The 22,390-nt window shown below is 41.4% G+C and overlaps 1 protein-coding gene across 3 annotated transcripts in view; it reads left to right on the forward strand.

Annotated features, from left to right (window-relative positions):
- The first annotated feature begins 2,622 nt into the window (after positions 1 to 2,622).
- Positions 2,623 to 22,390, forward strand: part of LOC134602743 (protocadherin gamma-B3-like) — a 59,521-nt gene continuing 39,753 nt past the window's right edge. For 2 of the 3 annotated variants that reach the window (XM_063447979.1, XM_063447980.1), the window contains exon 1: positions 2,623 to 5,261. In XM_063447979.1, the coding sequence (XP_063304049.1) occupies positions 2,817 to 5,261 (2,445 nt within the window). In that variant the 5' untranslated portion in view covers positions 2,623 to 2,816. The remainder of the gene's footprint in view (positions 5,262 to 22,390) is intronic. The other variant, XM_063447981.1, reaches the window with a different exon arrangement.

The following is a 22,390-nucleotide window of genomic DNA, read 5'->3' on the forward strand; positions in this document are numbered from 1 at the left end:
GGTCGATAAGATTCCGTAATTAGGCCCATCATAATTGTCAGCACCAGGCCCAGTGTGCTCTTAATCCGGCCCTGGCTGTAGTTGTTCTGGTGACTATAGTGTCCCTTTAAGATTTTGTGTCTACAGGCATTTGATATGTAAATCAGGCCCTGCCTTTGCTGCAAGGAAAGGGTTATGTCATTATATACCTGCTCACTACCTCACTAAGTCCCATGCCACACACAGCACTGCGAGGGAGTAGTATTTAAGAGGTTATAGGGCACAAACACTAGTGGCCCAGTTGCATGTGGCCTGTACATAAAAAAAGGTGCCAATAATGCTCCATGGCCTATATTGTCGATTTCCATTAAACATAGCATAATATTTTTAGTGGAATTGCAATCTAGGTATTTCTGATGGTACAGTATGGTTACAGTGTCAATGAAGGCTGCAAGGGCAATCAGCTTTATCGATGCATACAATCGTATTTTATAACTTTGTATAGAAGCTTAGGAATTTACGCATTTTTACAAATTGCATGCTATTACTTAACCCCTTAAGGACACATGATATGTGTGACATGTCATGACTCCCATTTGTTCCAGAAGTTTGGTCCTTAAGGGGTTAAACATATTTGGCTGTCAGAGTCTTCCTGCAGGATTGAGAGATGATATATAAAATGTTTTATCTCTTTCCAACAAACGAACAAAACCTGAAAAATGGATGTAAGAATATATTCTATAATTATAAATGTTCCCACATACTTTAATAACAACTGGAGATAATTAGCACCGGTGAAATATACCTAAGTTAATATCCTTGCCCTGGAATGAGAAAATGCTTCTTAACGAAATATATGTTAACTATATTAGTTTATTGTTCTGTTAGGCATCACACATTTCCACTTAACAGTGGGAAACGGTAGGTGCAGCTATGGCGAATGCAATTTTTGTGTTTGCTTTTAAAAACTTTGCTTCTAGTATAATGCAAATAAACCAGGGTAGTATTTTGCATTACGCATTATCACACGTACACTTTTGGTATCTTTGATATAAGAACCTATATTGTTGGTTTGTTTGATTGCTTTTTATGATAAAGCAATACGAGCTACCATCAATCATTTCACAATCGTTATGGTATACAAGGGAACCACAACCTTGCCCAGTAGAGGAGAACAAGAAATAAAATAAATCTCTATAATGCAATGCAACGTATTTATTTCCTGTTTGAATATATATCTGTACACATTTTTTTGTGCTTTTGACAATACGTTCTTAGAGTGCACAGAAACCTAAATAAATAACGTGTGATTTGTTAATAGAGTGTAGAAAATGTCCAGGTTGATGGCAGATGTATGCTGAGAATTCTCTTTCTTTGTTTCCTTCCCCCTTTTTGCAGTGAATGGCTTTTCCCTCCCCTCCTCTCTTTCATTTGCTTTGACTGTCAAATAATAGCTACTTCACAGCAGAGAATTACACTAGCTGTTCCAAGAAAGCAGTACAGGGTCCACCGACCACCATCTGCACACCGGCATTCTAATATATGTGTTTGTTTTACATCAGACCTGATCTGGACTTCATTATGAAAAAGATGCTTTCCTTTAGCTGTAGGGGAGATGCAAAATGGCAAGTATCATCTATTATTTTCTTGAATGCTAGGTTTATTGTCTAAGCAGCTTCCGTATTATGATCTTAAGAAGTTAAATGTTTGAAAATTCGGAGCATGATTTTAGATCCTTGGTATAGTCCAAACTGTCCAAAGATTTTAAGAGTAATATTAATGCAAATTAAATTCTTTTGTAATTACTTATATATTGCATTTGCAAAAATAGTTGGTAGATGCATTATTTGTTCATTTTATTCACTGTCATTAATTTAAATAATGACTGTAACAAATTATCAGACCAGAAAATTAAAATAGGTTTCATTTACTTGTATATTTTTCCTGCTATATACAGAGAGATTAAACGCAAAAAGAGATCTGTGTACTTACAAAAAAAAAAAAAAACTGTCACTCTTATGACACATGCTAATTTATTATTTAAATTAGCTTTACGCCAAAGCAGCAGATTGAGTCGTGGGAGTAATATTTTCATGTGTTTCCAAAACAAGCTGAAGTTGTGTATTCCTCTTGTCCAATTTACAGTTCATTAATTCAGTAGTATACTCAGACCATACATGGCAGACTCTTCAGTCACCAGTTCTCGAATGTGTGCATAATTTATTTAATAAGATATCGACACCTTTTACACAAATGTAAATGAAAAAAAAGTTTTGGTTTAGAAAGGTTGGTCTCTGAGTTCTGTCTATCCCTAGTTTTAACTCTCTGTATCCTGGAAATGCTTACACAGACTTAACTGCTCTCTGGATTGTATTGGGTTAAAAGTAGTTTTTATTTAGCATTGCTAAACAAGTGTCCACAGTGTGTATGATTTATAATCAGTTTACGCATCTTTTTTTTAAATTACATGTGTGAGATAAAGATCCCATTGCAAAAAATTTAGGGAGGTTACATATATAGGTTTAAATTGAACTCATGGAAGATATCAGAATCGTAGTACGTAGGAAATATTTTTTTAAGAGAGAACAGACAGTGATTGGATACACTAAAACACATCTATAGCCAATGCAGTGCTGCGTACAATTCAATGGCTGATATGTGCACGCTCCTCCTTCGTTTCCTTTCTGTTGCCAGCTAGATTTTACCTTAGCTTCTCTGTCTGATGGAAAACGATATTACAAATCAATCTTGATTGCAACCTTTTTCCTAAGGAATAGCTGCTGTGTATCCAAGATGTGCTGAAAAAGAGACGGCTTTTCATACAAGGCATTTCTGCAATGATTCACCCAGCAGGTCACCGTGTTTTGCAAGTAGGAGTACTGCATCTTTTTCCTTTGTGGCTGCTTTTAGATCTTACATATGCACAGTTCCGTTACTCTATCCCTGAAGAATTGAACAGGGGAGAGATTGTCGGAAATATCGCTAAGGATCTTGGAACAGATGTGGCAAAACTAGTGGCTGCCAATCTTCAGGTACTTTCTGATTCTGACTCCCAATATTTCTCTGTAAATGTAAACAATGGAGCCATATTGGTGAATGACAGAATAGACAGAGAGGTTCTCTGTGGGCAGAGTATTACATGTATCTTAAATCTTAAATTTGCTATAGAAAATCCAGTTGAGGTATATAGGATTGAGGTTGAAATACTGGACATTAATGATAATTCTCCCAGATTTCAGAGCGAAGAGCTGACATTAAAAATAAATGAATTGGCATCACCTGGTGCTAGATTTCTTATTCCAAATGCCCAGGACCCTGACATAGGCTCCAATGCATTGCAAGAGTACCATCTTAGCCCCAGTGAAAATTTTGCTTTAATTGTGAAAAAGCGCACTGATGGCAGCAAGTTTCCAGAGTTAATTTTAGAAAAGGCTCTAGATAGGGAACAGACCGCTGTCCACCACTTGGTGCTAAAAGCAGAAGATGGTGGCATACCATGTAGATCAAGCGCAATGCAAATTACGGTTATTGTTTTAGATGCCAATGATAACCACCCTGCATTTGATCAGTCCTCTTATAATGTTCAGCTCAAAGAAAATGCCCCCAAAAATTCTTTAGTCATAAAGCTGAATGCAACTGATTTAGATGAAGGGCCAAATGGGGAAATTGAATACTTTTTCAGTAGTCACAACTCAGAAACCATAAGTAATATTTTTCACCTGAATTCAGAAACTGGTGAAATCCGTGTTCTAGGTAATTTAGATTTTGAAGAGCTTTCCGTTTATGAAATAGACATTGAAGCTAGGGATAAAGGAAGCCCTATTATGGAAGAACATTGTAGTGTAATTGTCCATATTATTGATGTAAATGACAATACCCCTGAGATGATCATAAGTGCATTTTCTAGTTCTGTTCCAGAAGACTCACCTGCTGGAACAGTAGTCGCAGTTATAACAATAAAAGACAAAGATCATGGTGATAATGGAAGGGTACAGTGCCAAGTAGATAAAAATCTACCATTCACAGTTAGGGAAGACTTTGAACACCAATTTTCCTTGATTACAAGTGACCAGCTAGATCGTGAAAGTGTTTCTGAGTACCATATCACTATAACTGCAAGAGATATGGGTAACCCCCCACTTTCCACGGTCAAAGTGATCTCAGTAAGTGTATCTGATGTAAATGATAATGCCCCACAGTTTGTTGAACCAGTTTATGAAGTTTTTGTGCAGGAGAACAACAAAGCTGGAGAATTGCTTTGTACTGTTTCTGCTACGGATCCAGACTTGGACCAGAACTCCCGACTCTCTTATTCCATTTTGCAAAATCCTAAAGAGGACTATACTTCTTCTTCACATATTTACATCAACTCTGAAAATGGACAGGTCTACCTAAAGTTTCCTCTTGATTATGAAAGAATTAATTATTTCCAGTTCCAGATAGAAGTTGCAGATGCTGGTTCTCCACCCCTGAAAAATAAGACTGTTGTGCATGTTTTTGTTTTAGATCAAAATGACAATACCCCAGTAGTTGTGTTTCCTCTAGTTGGAGCTAACTCAGTTGCACAGTGTAAGATCCCACGGTCAACTGGTCCAAACATTATGGTAAGCAAGATATCAGCAGTAGACCATGACTCTGGTCGTAATGCATGGCTTTCATACAACTTACTTGAAGCAACAGATCCTACACTATTCAGTATTGTTATGAGAACTGGGGAAATAAAGACTAAACGAGCTATTCAGGATATTGATCCTTCCATTCATGAGCTTCTTCTTCTTGTTAAAGACTCTGGAGAACCATGTTTATCGACCTCTGTTACAGTCATGATGACTTTAGAAGACAAAGATCTAGAAATCTCTCATGGTGTAAAAGATCATTCTAAAAAAAGGAATATTTCTAGTCTAACTCTTTATCTAATTGTCTGTTTAATTGTTATTTCGGTGATTTCATTAATTGGTTTGGCAGCTCTTGGAATTAAAATTCACAAATGTGAGAACAAGAATTTCCCTCTCTGCTGTCGGCAAAGTCAAAAGAAAACTGTGGTAACTGGTACAAAGCTACATGGAACTTTTCAACTTCATCCAAGCCTTTGTAACACTATTATAGGGGTCCGAGTGGATTGTGCTGGAAATATCCCATCTAATCGAAGGGTCAGAACATGCTTCTCCCCAGTCTCAGATATTAGTGAGTTTATGTTTATGAGGCCACCTCATGTTACTGCTAACTCCTCTTCCCCTGGGATATTGGTTCCAGATCCTAACTTCTCCATTGCTTCCAATGAGGTGAGCTCCCAACACTTGCCATTACATGAAACCAAAGTAAAGCAAGATGAATGTAATTAATTTTTTTTATTATTTCATCTTTCATGGCATCTGTGAACAGTGTGGTGAACATATATACAGCCCATTATATCATCACAGATCATTATGCCATATTTTTAAATCATATTATCCACTTTACAGCAAAACATAAGCTGTGCCATGTTAATTCATACTTTATGCACCAAATAATTAGAAGAATTTTTTTTTCTTGTTTTTACACATGCACTTTAATAGAACCAAGATAATACGTTTTATCATATGTGCAAGTATACAGGCACCAGGGCTAATTCACATAGATATGATTTGATGCCCTGCCATGCAGAATAGGGAATGGGAGGTTGCAAAAAAACTTTATTTTTCCCCAGTGATAGTTCTTACAACACTTATTTGTGATTGGAATACAGTTTAATTTAATATATGTGTGTGTGTGTGTGTACAGGCCCGGACTGGCCATTGGGCATACCGGGCAAATGCCCGGTGGGCCGCAATGGGCCGAGGCCGGCAGGGGAGATCACACTATCTGAGTGCCGGCCCTGCTATGTGCCTTCATGGGCTGATGGGGAGATCAAAGTTCTCCCTCACTGGCCCAAAGGCACTGATATGCGGCCGTCGGCTGGGGAGGGAGGGAGAGAGGACCCGGTGGAGCTTTAACCTGCAGCTCCGCCGGGTTCCTCTCGCGAGGTCAGAGCGTTGCAGCGGTTACCGTGGCAATGCTCAAATCTCGCGACAGTAAACTCACCACTACGACCACCAGGGATTCACCTCCACTACGACCACCAGGGATTCAAGGGATTTCCCTTGACGTATCCACCTCCCAGCCAAAGGTAAAATGGGAGAGGGGATATAAAGTGTTAAAAATAAAAAACAAACATATTTATGTATTATTTCATCTTTCCACCACTGCACACCAAATACACACACACACACACACACACACTAACTACACCCTTCACTCCTGACACACTGCACCCTATACACACTACACATTTCATACCCACTGCACCCTTCATACACACTGCACCTTTCATACACACTGCACCCTTCATATACACAGCACCTTTCATACAAACATGGACCTCACACACAGCCTCACACACACACACACACACACTGCACTCCTCCCCACCCACTGCACACCAAACACACACTCTAACAACACCCTTCACACGGACACATATACACGCTGCACCTTTCTCACACACACACTGCAGCCTTCACACACACTGCACCCCTCACCTACACACACACACTGCACTCCTCTTCCTCTCACTGCACATCAAACACACACACACACACAAACTACACCCTTCACACACTGAACTCCTCACACACTGCACCTTTCACATACACACTGCACCTTTCATACACACTGCACCCCTAACACACACACTGCAGCCTTCACACACAGTGCACCCCTCACACACACACACACACACACTGCACTCCTCTTCCCCCCACTGCACACCAAACACACACACACTGAACTCCTCCCACACTGCACCCTTCATCCACACACACTCTGCACTCACACACTGCACACCTCACACACACTGCACCCTTCAAGAGCATTGAACCAACATGCTCACTTTGAGAGGGGGCGTGCTTGTCATTGGTGATGACAAAACACCCCCTCTCTGGCCCCGCCCCCTTCTCAATGGGCCGCTGTGACTCAAAAATGCCCGGTCCGAATTTCTTTCCCAGTCTGCTCTGTGTATATATATTGTGTATATATATTGTATATATATTGGGTTACATACCTTTGTTTGGCTATATATTTATATATAGCCAAACAAAGGTATGTAACCCAATCACTGAGATCCAGCAACGGAGGCTTACATTTAATCAGGATATGAGCATTTAAAAAAGAAGAAGCAAAATAAAGAAATTGCAGTTAGTGGATTGTGTATAGTAATGGATTTAGCCTATATGTATGGGTATGCAGATATTGACCATTGAGTCAAAGAGAAATTAATTAAACATCTTATGATGTTTTGCATCTTCTTGAACCCACTAATGCTTGTTGAAGAGGCTTTTGATATTGGTATTTTGCCACTTCAGAAAAGAAGGTTACAGTTACATTATGTTGCTGTGACTTTTTTTTTTTATCTTGGTTTTGTTAAAAATGTTTTGCATGAAAGTGCCTAAAATACCTCCAGGGAGGAGAGAGAATAAGAGAGAATTCTTTTGAATTTTGCAAATGGAATATCAGACGGTGAGAATCCATGGTCACTTTGAATGTTATTTTTTTAGTGAGGAGTCACTTCTACTGAAAAAGCCTAGATGAGGATACCCTAGTCAAATTATTAATATGGCTATTAATACCACAAGCCACGTTTTCAGCACATGAACAAAAAAAGAACAGCTGTGGATCCAATGTTTGGAGCAAAGTTTAAGATCTGGTTAATTAACTTCATTGCAATTGCAACCATACATGAGCGCCTGAAATGCTTTGTAAAGCACATCATTTTTAATATGCATTTGTTAGGGTATGCTCAATATATAAAGTCTATTTTTTAGGGTATAAGTAGACATCCTAAAGACCTTACATCAATTAGTTGTGTAGCCAAATTGTTATCAAACATATTGATAACCTATGCTCTTGTCACAAATATATCACCAATGTGGATTTTTATTCCAAGAACTATTTTTTTTAACTTTATATAGTGCTATTATTTATAGTATACAGTTGGCATATCAATATAAATTCCTGTTATGCCAGTCAGCAGATGGCAAATATGTGCACAAGTGTGCACTTTTTCTCATTTCAGAATGCGCTGTAAGCTATACAGTAGTCCTGCGTAGTCCATACAGTATTAATGACTAGTTTGTTGGGGTGTTCATTCATGTGCAAACCTATAACAGGGATGCAAAAACAACTAAAGTAAATACAATTTCATCTCGAATTACTAACATTTTGGAATTTTCATCTTTTAATGTACAAGAAATAGCGATAAAGATTTTTTTTCTGATGCAGGGACTTGACATTGATGATAAATATCAACATATTTGCAGATATTTCAGGATGTTGCTACAAAAAACAATCAGGGTTATTTATTGGCTACTAATAAAAAAAAAAGGCACCATTTCAACAAATAACCATATACTTGGTTTATGCCCGATTCCCTGTTATTTGATATAGGAAAAAGAACCAAACTGCAATTCTTTCAACTAGATTTAGCCAAAGATATTTACCTATCTTAAAAAAAAAAAAAATCAATTAAACATTTCAGCACAGAGACGTTTGTTATAAAGAAAAGCATCAGACTTGGTATGAAGCTTTGGATTTTTTTTTCCAAGAAGAAAAATTTCAAAGACATTTTTGATTAATGGAACATTCCTGAGCAATCAAATGGTTATTTCTTTTTTTAATCATCTGATGTACTTATTGCTAAGTGCCTTAAACAAAGCAGTTGTATGTGCCATGGGATTAAACACATTATTTTGAGGAATTCATGGCAGCAAGATCTTCATGAAGGAATGCAATGGAATAGGTTTTAGAATATGGTTCCATACATCAGATCTGGCCTTCATGAAACAGGCCTTCACATCCAGGCCTATTACTCAAGCACCCTATGACGACCACATGATGGGTAAGAAAAGTTTGAATTTCAACATCTGCCATTAAAAATAAAAAAAAACATTTCATTTTTTTGTATAAAACATTCATAATAAAACATTTTCACTTTATTTTACTTTGTGTCAAGTGTGTATGTGAATCATTACTCCTTTCATCATTGTTGAAATATTTTTCTTAACGTGATTATTCTACTGTTATAACAATATTTGGTCATATTAATGGTTCTATATCTGTAACATTTCTTATAAGAGCATTTTATATACTGATTAATGAATTAATTTATTAAATAAGAGATATTCATATAATAACCAAAGTACACTTAGTCAGGAACTATCCTTCCAGCTTGTCCTTGACTAAGTGCAATATGAACTCCAGCTGCTTTGTCTGCTTGAATTTGGTAGGAATTATAGTTGACCAGCTTGAGAGCACATAAGTCCTTTTAAGAAAGTGGTTCTTGTAGCTCTTATCACATGACTCGTGTGATATTATGCTGGTATATGGTTAGAGAGCTTTGGGACAGATCATTCTTCTAAAGAATAGTACCCAACCATCACGAACAAACAGAATAACATTGGAAGATGGGTTTGAACTTTTGGTACCATGAAAGCTTTATAAAACCTTTCTTCAACTGAGTTTTACTTTAGTAGGATTCAATAGATAACTTTACACACCAACATTAGTGAAATGGACAGACTTAAAGCCTAACGGTCACATGTCCTAATTCTTGCACTGAATCTTAAACTAACTGACCACTTAACCAATCTTGTAAACTTATTTAAAGATGAAAGGAAAACAGATAATCACCTCTAAAAATAAATAAATGATGGGTGAGCTAATTTTTACAGGTGCAAAAAGGGAAGAGTAGACATATAGCCATAGCCTGGTTACCCAGGGCAAAATTGTTCTGATTATTGTGTATTGCATATAACGGAAAAAAACTTTTTAAAGCTTGCCAGTGTTTTATGACTTTCTTTTTTATTCATATTGTGCAAACCTTTGAGTTTCAGCCTTGCCAGGGGTCTTTAGGCTTATAAAAAAAATGACCAGGAACAATTCACTGGAACAACTGCATCTTTATCAATTGCTACTCCATAAAATCTTTAAGATGTAGTATTTGGCAGCTTTTACAATAATCTTTTCTATATTTAGAGTCTTCTTAAAACAAAAGTAAATCACAAAACAATAAATGGGAGTTTGTACGGTAATCCTAGTGGGTGCAATTATATATACTGAGGAGAATTGGCATTTAAAGCCCACCCACTCCTCACATATTAGATCATGAGCAAGCTGATCTGTGTTGGCAGTTAAGCAACACTCAATCGCCTACCCCATTGCACACTCTGTGTAGTGTAGACTTTCGTACCATAATGAAGGATCTTCTTTATCTACTACATGATTTGATGGGGAGCTGCATTTTGTGACTGGAGGGGCCAGAAAATGAGCAGTGAACAACTTCCTGTTAGACTGGGTAGAGGATAAAGAAGACCATCTACACAGAGGGATAAGAGACACAAAAATGGAGGAGTGCAAGATACACAAGAGGAGGTAATAGACACAAACAGTGGAGTAAGAGACACATATGAGGAAGTAAGAAATGAGGATAAGAGACTCAAAGAGGCAAGTCACCTTTTGGGAATAAGTCACAAGAGGTAGTAAGAGACACAACGGGGGAGTAAGGCTCTAGGGGTAAGAGACACAAAAGTAGTAAGAGGAAACAAAGGGTGAGTTAGAAGTGTTGGGAGAGCATACAAAAGGAAGTAAGAAACAGGAGGGGTAAAAGTGTAGAAAGTATATACTAAGGGGGAAACACACAAAAGGAGGAAAAGAAGCACAAGAGGGACTAAAAGGTGATAAGATATATTAAAGGGGGTGTGACATTCAAATGGTGAGATTTGGGACACAAGAGAAGGTAAGAGGCAAATGTAGAGGTAAGAGACCACAAAATGGACATAAAGACAGAAAAGCAGGAATAAGAATTACAAGAGGGGATACAACATACAAATGTGACACAAAAAGGATAAGATACACAAAAGAAGCAAAAGTATATGAAAAAGGGGTTAACATGCACAGAAGCCTACACAGGCAAAGCGATTTGGAGGGTGGAAAAATGCATCTTTGCATGTGTAGCCAAAAACCTTTGCACCAGCCCTGCTGTGGAGGGAGAAAGACATACATACATATTATAATACTGTGTATCTGTGAGTGTATGTCTGTGTATGCATCAGTGAGGCCATGTGTCTATCAGTCAAAAAAGTGTGTTGGTTTTAAACAGGAAGATAAATTTAGATTGGGGGGGGTTCCCAAGTTGTGTCATGCCTAGTAGGGCAACACAAAACCAAAATACACCACTGCTGGTGCCCTTGTCTAATCCCTAGGACCTAGTTGGCTAACTAAGGTCCGCTTATGGTTAATTATGCTCTAAAAGGATGAGAGATGGTGAAGAATACAATATGGGGAAGCACGAGTTATAAAAGAGTTATACAAGAGAGAGCTGACAATGAGAGAGGTGAGTATACCATAGAGCTCCACACTAATCAATATCAGAGTAATGTAAATTGTGCATGATTTTCTCTCAGAGCTCGGAAGAAATGAAAGTCAAAGTAGAGGGCTGTATATATGTGTGTATCACAGTGCTGTATGCATTCTCAGAGTTATGTGCACTGTATGTGAATGTAGCACATCACTACCGAAACAGTAATATGCAAGGCGTTTCTATGGGAGCTTCAAACAATTGTTTGTGTTTTTAGAGGGGTTTCCGCTCTTTGCTTTAAGCCAGTGATGGCGAACATTTTTGAGCCCGAGTGCCCAAACCGCAATACAAACCAACTTTTTTTCTCAAAATGCCAACATGGCAATTAAACATGGCAATTATACACACTGACACTCACAGATACACAGATACCCACAGATACACAGACACGCTCATAGATACTCACTGGCACACACAGATACACACATACACATACCTAAACATACACATGGGCAAACACACAAATTGCAATTTACACTTGTTAATCCTCTGCTAACCATCCATGCTTTTTGTTTGCAGGGAGGTTAATTCCTGAGGCTGGCTGATGATGATGGGAGTCTGAATTAGAAGCTGTAGAGCTCTCTCTCCTCTCTAACAGTCACTTCCTTCCAGCACTCTATGCAACATTAACCCCTTAAGGACCAAACTTCTGGAATAAAAGGGAATTATGACATGTCACACACGTCATGTGTCCTTAAGGGGTTAAAGGGGCCCGGTCTGCCAAAGGGCTGCAGCACCCGACCGGGCCCCTGATAAGGTAGTTCCCCTATGGGTGCTGCACTAATTTCTCGGGAGGGGCACTTGCCCTGTTGCCCCATCTTCCACCCCCTGGATCCGCAGTTGCGGTGTCGGTGCAGCTCAGCTCATTCCAGGATTCTACATTGTCCCAGAATGAGGGTGCCTGGGACCCGGGACAGGTCCTGGGCGATCCGGTACACGTGGGCACCCTCCGGGTGTATTTTGAATTTGTGCTGCCCACCCTATTTTAAATTTCCCCCACCCCCTTCTTGTCAAGGCCACACACATTTTGACTGACAGACACTCCCTCACTAAAGCATGCACTGAAATACACACTGTTTAGCCAACACACACTTTCACTGACAGACACACACACTCACATACACTAACATACAATGACATACACAAATACGTTGACTGGCATCACTGACTTGACACACTCTGACAGTCACACACTATTACGCAGACACACACAGACATACACACTCACTGACAAATACACACTGACAGTCACACACACTCACTGACAGACACACACTCATTGACAGACATACTCTCACTGACAGACACAGACTGACTGACAGTCAGACATACTCACTCACTGACAGACACACACACAATCACTGACAGATTCACAATGACTGACAGACACACACACTCACTGACAGACAGAGAGTGACTGACAGACACACACACTCGCAGACACACAGTGACAGACATACACACACACTCACTGACAGACACACACTCATTGACAGACATACTCTCACTGACAGACACACACTGACTGACAGTCAGACATACTCACTCACTGACAGACACACACACAATCACTGACAGATTCACAATGACTGACAGACACACACACACACTCACAGACATACACAGAGTGACTGACAGACACACATTTCCCCCAACACTTCGCCCTCCGTGGGCGAATTGGAGTGGATTCCTCACCTGGGGTCCAGTGGGGCTGCGGGGCTGTTTGTGCTGCTGGACAGGCAGGTAGTAGGGTGAACTGGCAGATTAAGTGACGAGGGAGCTCTGATCTTCCTGCTTAGCTCCCTCGTACACCGCCTAGTGATGCCGGGAGCTGGTCTGACGCCATATTCTGGCTCCTGGCATCACTAATCGGCGTGCGAGAGAGCTGAGCAGTAAGAGCTCAGACTACAGCACTCCTTCACCGCCCAACCGTAAATTAAGCTGCCGCCTGCCTCGGGGGTGCCCAAAGGTGGTCAGCCGACCAGCTCTTGGGCCCCTCAGGACACAAGGCTAACAAGGCATCGTCTAGGGCGTTTGGGGCGGCTTTTTTGCCGTCCCCAGTAAAGTGACGCCCAAGGTAAATGCTTTGTTAGCTCTGCAGTGAATACACTGCTGGGCACCGTACTGGCGACCTATGGCTGAGTGCCCACAGAGTGGGCTTGGCGTGCCAGCTGTGGCACACGTGCCATAGGTTCGCCATCGCTGCTTTATGCTATGACTCCACTGGCTGTTTGAAAATGTTTTAACACTTAATGGAGTTTTAGCCTGAGGGATCTCCAGGCAGTATAACAAATTCAATGAGAGTGCCTAGATTGTCCCTTTAATACAAAGGCCTACGCAAAATAATGCACTGGAACAAAACATACACATAGCACCTCACTTGTGGGTTCCTAAAGTATATTTAAATAGAGTAAATTACATTGGGGGGTTCATATAAACCAATTCTTTACAAAAAGTGGAAGAATTGCTAGTGAAACCAATTGATATTTTTGGGTGTTTGCTCCAGTTTAAGACAGTTGCCCCATAGTTTTCTTTATACATTACACATTGATTGGTTGGTGCAAGATAACAATATTAAATGTTTAATTTTATATATAAATATATCATAGGTGTGTGCAGCATAATGTAATAAGGTGTTCACCTATGAAAATTCTGACCTAGAAATATTGGTTACGTAAAATTGCCATGGGTGCACACAGGCAACAGTACGCTAACACAGGGCTCGAAAAATCCCAGGTGCCAGGTCGCCATGGCTACTAGGATTTTTGTCCTGGCGCCTGGGATTTGCTGGCCTATTTAGCCCCCGACGTGGTCGGCTGCCTATGAGTGCAGGTGGCCGGCCGGGTCTTAAAGAGCATGGGCTTATGTGTGGTCGGCCAGTCAGCTCAGGTAGAGCATGGGCATGCAGTCTGTCGGCCTGCTGAGGGAGAGCATTGCCATGCATGCGTAGGCGGTCAGCCAGTCAGCTGAGGGAGAGCATTGCCGTGCAGGTGGTCGGCCACCCTGCTGAGGGAGATGGTGGGTGGGCGTGCGCACGGGCGGGAGGCTCCTGCCAAACTGGCAGGTGCGCGAGGGAGCTGTAACCTCCCTGCTCTGCTCCCTCTCGCGCCCTCTAGTGGTGCCGGGAGCCGGAAAATGAAGTAATTCTGGCCCTGGCATCACTAAACAGTGTTCTATAGAGCAGAGCAGGGAGCTGACTGAAGCCCCACTGGACCACAGGGAAAGCCGAACTACTCAAGCTCTCTCAAAAGGTAGGGAGGCTGGGTGGTCACATTAATGTGTGTGTGTGTGTGTGTGTGTCTGTCTGTCTGTCTGTCAGAGAGTGCATGCCTTTGTCAATAAATGAGTGTGTGTTTAGGTGACCGGTGCCCCTCCAATCACAAAGGAAAGGGGTTTTTACTCACCTTTTTCCCCCACGCTGTGCTGGTCTCACAGCAGCTGGCCCTGCCTCCATGACTGTGATCATTAATCTTGATGATCTCAGCCAATCTAATGCTTTCCAAAAAAAAAGCATTGGGAGGCTATTGCAATTAGCATCTCCTCATTGAGATGAATTGAATCAATGCATTTCTATGGGGAACGTTCAGCACCTCCACGCTGAGCATGGAGACGCTAAACGGTCTGCGCAATGTACGCACTGACCCAAGATGCACTCTAGAGGTCGTCTGAATGACTGTCAATAGAAGTGTTACTTAGCAAAAATGTAAATACTGCCTTTTTTCTGAAAAGGCAGGGTTTACATGGAAAAGTGTGCAGAGACAGGTTACAGACACAACAACTACATTAAGCTGTAGTGGTTCTGGTGACTATAACGTCCCTTTAAGAATTGCATATTTTACATTGAAAAGCCTGGCTCCTAACTTTATTTGCTGTGTACATGCTCAACAACAAAAAATCATCAATGCCTATTGTTGTGCATTTCACTTCCAAATGTATCTTTAATGAAAAATGTATTGTGTATTGCAGCAAAATAGTGTTCCACAACAATTAAAGACACAGCACACAGTTAGACTGGCACTGTGGGGAATAAGATGGAGCATGGCAGGCATTATGGGGAATAAGATGGAAGGTGGTTGGAAGGTGCTGTGGGGAATAGGTGGAATGAATCCTACAGTGCTAACCACCTTCCATCTTATTTCCCCAAAGTGCCAATCCTTCCCACCTTTCCACCATTATATATCCCTGATATAAATGTCCCTTTGCATACATTTAACGAAACGGGAAATAAAACTTCTATCATGCTTGCCTGTGGTTGGAACCAATAAACTAGAAGCTACAGGTCTTTCTCTACAGGCATATTAATTTGTAGTCTGCTCAGTCAGTGGGGGACACCCTCCTCCACTGCTGTCACGGCAAATGTCCATAAAGAGAATTTAGGAGAGTGGATGGGAGTATGTGTCTACACCTGCTAAATTATTTCCATCCCTAACCTTTTCATGGTGTCCCTTCTTATTCCATGTTACTGTCTCTCTGCATGCTGCATCCTCTTCCCCTGTATCACTTTAACCATTCACCTGTCATTGTCTCTACCCATTTAACTATATATCCTCTGCCCCTTTTACCCTAACCATTGTTATTATCCTAATGTCTCTTCATCTTCCTATGTATCTATGTCCATTTCTGTTCTAACGTCTGCATATACCCTCTCCTCTCCAATTCCTCTCTTCAAATTAACATGCCCCCATCTTCCCAAGTCTCTATGTCAACCTCCTATCCAGCAAGAACCCATTTCCATTCTTCTTCCTAAGTCTTCATCCTCTTCTATGTACTGTCCTCTCCCTGAGTCCATATGCCTTCTCCTTCTTGGCTCCCTGGTTCCTCCAGGCTGATTCCCTCACTATACACAGTGCTCGTGTAGAGTCGGGTTAGTCAGGGAAGATATATTCCCCAGCAAAAAACTGGAGGGCAGCAACCCCTGAACCACTGTACAAGGGGAATATCTCACCCTGTGACATATTATATATTATAGATGGAAGGTGGTTGGACCAGGCACTGCTCATAGCATTCAATGGAGCCAAAAACTGCCACTCGGGGCTTCCTCTAAGCTAAGCCCTGCCATGTATGGTTGGCTCATTGACTAACTGCTCTGTGCTGCAACTACGCAGGAGGAGGTGGTTGGCACACATCGGGGCCAGGTAAGTTGTCACAAAATTTCACTACTTACCCTAGGAAGGTGCCAGTGCACTCTGGGCACCATAACCCTATAAATATGGTGGCGCTATAACCACCATAAATCCCTGCTTATACCTAGGAGACTCGGGTATCAATCAATATCTGGGACTGCCCTCTGTCAGCTGGGGTAACATTTAGTGGCAGCAGGCTGACCAATAAGCTGTATGCAGTGTATATAACCCTTTAAATACATTCTAATTACAGAGTTTGAGTGGATTGCGCATAGTCACAGTGATTCTCTAGCTGCCAGCTTCCACAGTTTAAAAGATTGTGATACGTGCTGTGCTTTACCAGCTGCCAAACATCAATCATAATGTGATTGGCTGAGAAAGCATGACGACGGTTCAGCATTACAGGGAAATTTCCAGCTGGTGTAGAGCGGTCACAGACTGTTCTCTAATATTTTAGCTACAAAATCAATATGCACATGTTAGCAGAGGGAAGTCCATAAGGTTAGAGAAAGAGGTAGGGGTAGTGTAAGCATAGGGTTAGTAAAAGTTTGTGGTTAGTGCTAGTATAAGTTAAGGGTTAATTCTGTTTTAGGGTTATACATAACATACCATTAAGATTAGGAGTAAAGGTAAGTACATGGTTAGAGTTAGAGTAAGAATATAAGAGTTGGAGTTAGTGCAAGCTGTTGATATACTTTTGGGGGGATTTGGCACAGGCTTAGCATTAACTACCAAAAATGTATTTAGATTCTATACAGATAAGGCATTTAACATTCAGCACTGATTCTATTTTGAGTTCTTTTTCTTTAGTTGCACTGGTTATAAAAAAATGTTTTTTCATTTTTTACCATCATTTTATTCACACTTAATGTTGTGTTATGTATACATGTGAATATTAAAGGAAAGTAATTTCTGTCCTTAAAATATATAGTATGTATTGTGGCACATAAACAGTAATTCTTACATTACAGTAGAACAAACACATAGCATACATTATAGGTCAGGAGTAGTGATGTCCCGAACGGTTCGCTGGCGAATAGTTCCTGGCAAACATAGCTTGTTCACGTTCGCCACGGACGGTGAACATATGCGATGTTCGGTCCGCCCCCTATTCGTCATCATTGAGTAAACTTTGACCCTGTACCTCCCAGTCAGCAGACACATTCCAGCCAATCAGCAGCAGACCCTCCCTCCCAGACCCTCCCACCTCCTAGACAGCATACAATTTAGATTAATTCTGAAGCTGCATTCTTTTTTTTTTTATTCTTTTTTTTTGTGTGTGTGTTTGTGTTTATTATACATTATCCCCCCATAGCCAGTAACCTGTGTTTATTATACATTATCCCCCCATAGCCAGTAACCTGTGTTTATTATACATTGTCCCCCATAGTCATTTATCGTTGGACCTAGGCAGCATGATGTCTTAGGCCGGCCCAGAGAGTGAGTGAGTGAATAATATAATATATATGTTCAGAAACATATTAGTAATACATGTAAATCGGGTTCATGCAAAGAGGGTGAAAGAAAAAGACACTTATTATTTAAAGAAAAAGACACTTATTGCATCAAATTTACAAAGCCAAACTTTTAAAAGCTTAGCTCATTTCTTTCTCAGGATGAGGAATATATTGGTTGTAGACTGAGGATTTCCATCTGCCCAATCTTTTAATAATATGCACTGGAGTGTCAGTGTTGAAGGAGACCGAAGCTGCCCCTATTCTAAATGAAAGACCCGAGACATGGATACAACCCAATCTTAGGAGTAGATGTAGAAGATAAATTTAGTCGTAGTCAGAGGGATTCAGTGAGAGTAGTGGGGAAATGTGGGTGGCATGACTGAGTGTGGGTAAGTAAGAGTCAAGTATTTTAACTGGGCACTAGTTCTAGGTGGGATAAAGTGGTATAGCGGATGGATGAGTAGTTTGGTTCGTTTTAGAGGTTTGTAGAGAAAGTATATAGTGATCATGATTTTTAGCGATATCCAATATTTTTAAGGTGGTCTCAAACAAACATAAAATGCTATATAAAATTTGTGGGAATATCGAATAGTCGTGTACAGTAAATCAGAGAGGGCTCAGAATATATGCTTTTAATGGGAAAGACGTAAGGAAAGGTGTGTGATTGGGATAAGTGTTTGTGGCTGTATTTACCTTATCCTGGGACTGACCTGGCTCCTAAGCTTGAGCCGCGTGTGGCTGGATCCCTCCTGCCTCCATACAAGCCGCATGCGGCTTGATCTCCTCTTCTGACTTAGCCGCGTGCACTGACCGCAGTGATCGGTCACATGGCCCGCCTGGCACTAGGAGCACGGCTCAAGTTACGAGCTCGCTCTTAAAGGGGCAGTGGGAGCCAAAATTTGATTCAGGCTCCCATTGGCCCACGTCATTCCAGCACCCCCACACACAAACGTTTTGGGGGCACAATAGCTTGCATTTAAAAAAAACAAAAAAAAACTTTTTTGACTGTGAAATAATAGCAGTCAGTTTCCTTCACACGTGTGTATTTCAGGGCCTGCCAGGGCACAGTGTCACACATCTGGTGTAACAGTAGTGTACATTTAAAAAAAAATACAGGGGGCTTGTTGTCACCTTTCGGGGACCCTTGGTGTTGTACGTGGCTGGGTGGAGGAAGAGACCTTCAATGACATCATTGAGGACAAGGAACGGGACATGGCTAGCTTGGTATCCAACCTTGTGCAAATGGGGAGTTTGCAGTTGTGCAAATGGACTGTTTGCGGTTGTTTGCGGTGCGTTAAACGGGGAGTTTGGTCTGTCACTGTGAAGCGGGCGTAACCCTTACACTACCTGATCGATACAACATCATACCTGATGTTTTAAAGCAAGTTATTCCAAACAATTTAGGAATGTTAGGTGATTTATGCCCTTTATGGATTAAAACCAGACTCTGCATCAACTATGTAATTTTCCATGGGAGTTTTGCCATGGATCCCCCTCCGGCATGCCACAGTCCAGGTGTTAGTCCCCTTGAAACAACTTTTCCATCACTATTGTGACCAGAAAGAGTCCCTGAGGGTTTTAAAATTCGCCTGCCTATTGAAGTCTATGGCGGTTCGCCCGTTTGCAAACATTTGCGGAAGTTCGCGTTCGCCATTTGCGAACGGAAAATTTTATGTTCGCGACATCACTAGTCAGGAGTAGACAACCTTTGAGACTCCAGATGTCGTAGACTATCTTTCCTGGTGCTTTGCCAGCATTATGGCTGTAAGAGCATTATGAGAGATGTAGTCGACAGTGTGGTGAAACCGACCTCGCCACGTGTCCTTGGAGGGGGCTGCTTGCCCGCCTCTTGCCTTTGGACTATGGACCAGACTTTATGTGAATGTGTTAACCCAGATAGCTATGCCATGGAGCCCATTTGTGTAGTTAAAGACTTCGGCTCCATGGCAATTGAACTGTGTGAATAGGATCTGCGCGCTATTCGGTAGTTTTGTGCGCTCAGATCCCAGCTGTCACGTCTAAACATTTGTTATGAAGGAACACAACTGCAGATTTCTTATAGTTTGAATATTTATTATAAAAAGTAAAAGGTATTGTGACGTTAAGTCCAATTTACAGGAACTGTAGCTTTAATTAGTAAACGATAACTGAAGTCCACAATTACAGGCACTGTAGCTTTAAGTAGTAAACGATAACTGAAGTCCACAATTACAGGCACTGTAGCTTTAAGTAGTAAACGATAACTGAAGTCCACAATTACAGGCACTGTAGCTTTAAGTAGTAAACGATAACTGAAGTTCACAATTACAGGCACTGTAGCTTTAAGTAGTAAACGATAACTGAAGTCCACAATTACAGGCACTGTAGCTTTAAGTAGTAAACGATAACTGAAGTCCACAATTACAGGCACTGTAGCTTTAAGTAGTAAACGATAACTGAAGTCCACAATTACAGGCACTGTAGCTTTAAGTAGTAAACGGTAGTAATTAGCAGACACTGAATCAGAAAGAGTCTCTTAGTAGTATTAATGAATGAAGTGATAAGAGGTTACAATAGCTGTTCCATAGCATTTAACTGAAGCAAGACAGATGCAGCTAACTTATATAGAGTATGAGTTGAAGTTAGCTGTAACTGGTTTGTTTTATCGAAGGACTTTGGAGACAGGATATAACGGCTTTAGATGTAACGCTTATCACAGAGGTTTTACTTAGCTTCCGGCACATAGAACACTGGTTCCCGAGATCTCCTCAGAGGCGGTTATCATGAGTGAAGAGAGTTCAGCTTTAGTCTTGGATGAGGAGAGGTGAAGGGAACTTGAAGTGTCTTCCAGTCCGGTCCGGTAACAGAGGGCTTTCACAACGATGTTGTAGCCGGTTCGTGAGTACGGAACGTAGTTCAATAATCCAGCGTCGATCAGCTGGTGCGGTCGGATTAAATAAGGAGACCGTGTCATAAAGGGGTGTGGCTAGGCTCCGTGGAACCAGGAAGTAAGAGGATACCATAGTTAGGGCATGACACCAGCTATCTGGGGATATGTGAAATGTCTGTGTGTTATGTGTAAAGGGTGAATTTATGTATTTTAAAGTGTTTTACTGTCTTTGTGTCCCCATGTGCTCAATGGAGTCTGTCTCTGTCCTGGAAGGTAATTGGATTACTTCTCCAGGAGAGAAGGCTCTGTAAAACCGGTCTGAGCTGGAAAGCTAGGGGTTTTAAAAGATACTTTACTAACTTTTGAACCCCTGGTCTGATTCATGCCATTTTTAATATGTTGTTCCCCTGAATGGATTGATTGTGGATATGTATATTTATGTGAATGTGATGTATGGTTTTGAAGTTATAAATATTGTGTAAAAAGTATATTTTAAACTGTATGAATAATGGGATTATGTGTCACACTAAGGGGAGGGGATGTGTGGGTTGCACCCGTGATGCTATTGGATATTTTACACCTCCCCTGTGGGCGGTCTTATATGTGTGAGATGGAAATAAAAGCCAGGCTGGATGTGCCAGTCCAGAGTCCCTGCTTAACCCTCAAAGTGAAGTGTCGTCTTATTATTGGGGGAGGATTTATTGTATGCTGTTCCAGTTTGACTGCTAGGAGTGTAAACCTATTCGTATGGTTTCCTATTCAACTGTCTACAGCATTCATATGCTTGAGAGGATTTATACGCTTCTCTGATTCGGTGGTTGTGGTGTCTGATGCAGTGCTTGGAGTCCTCAGGAAACGCTAGGAGCATCCTTTAACGGAGGTACCCAGTCGGGGTGCTAGGCGATCCGTTACATTGGTGGCAGCGGTGGGATGGCGTCCTAGTGCGAGGTAAAGCAGCTCGGAGACACAGTTCGTTTGGAGTTACAAAGTGAGGGCGACGCTAGTGTTCATACAGCGTCCCTGTCTACATAAAGATTTGGGAAAATGGGGTTCGTGGACCCCTGGGCACTCACACCTGAGGAAGAGAATGAATTGGAATGGAGAGATAATGCCCGATGCCCTAGAGGAAGTCCAGTATCAACGGCAGCAGCGCCTTCCTGGTGTTGCATACCAGTTGGAGGAACAAATGGCCTGGCGGATGCCGCTTCTGGGAAACCAACCCGGAGGGCAGCGGGTAAGACAGCTTGAGTACCTTGTGGAAAGGGAACTGAGCCTGGACGCCTCATACCGGGCACTGTGGTGGTGCACCATCCAGCCAGAGACGTGGAGGGCAGAGGGCATCCCGCCGGAGGGAGAGAACTACACTAGCCCTGGCCTGTTGTGGAAAGCCTTAGCGGAAGACGTCGACTTCGGCAGTCCAGCAGAGTCACGGTACTGGGCTATCTTTCATTACCGAGGGGAGATGTTACAGGGCCCGAGATCTATGGGACTCCGAGAAGACCTCCGCCGTTTCGCTGCCATGGAACAAGAGCTG

Source organism: Pelobates fuscus, chromosome 3 (genome assembly GCF_036172605.1).
Source record: "Pelobates fuscus isolate aPelFus1 chromosome 3, aPelFus1.pri, whole genome shotgun sequence".
Classification (NCBI taxonomy): Eukaryota; Metazoa; Chordata; class Amphibia; order Anura; family Pelobatidae; genus Pelobates; species Pelobates fuscus.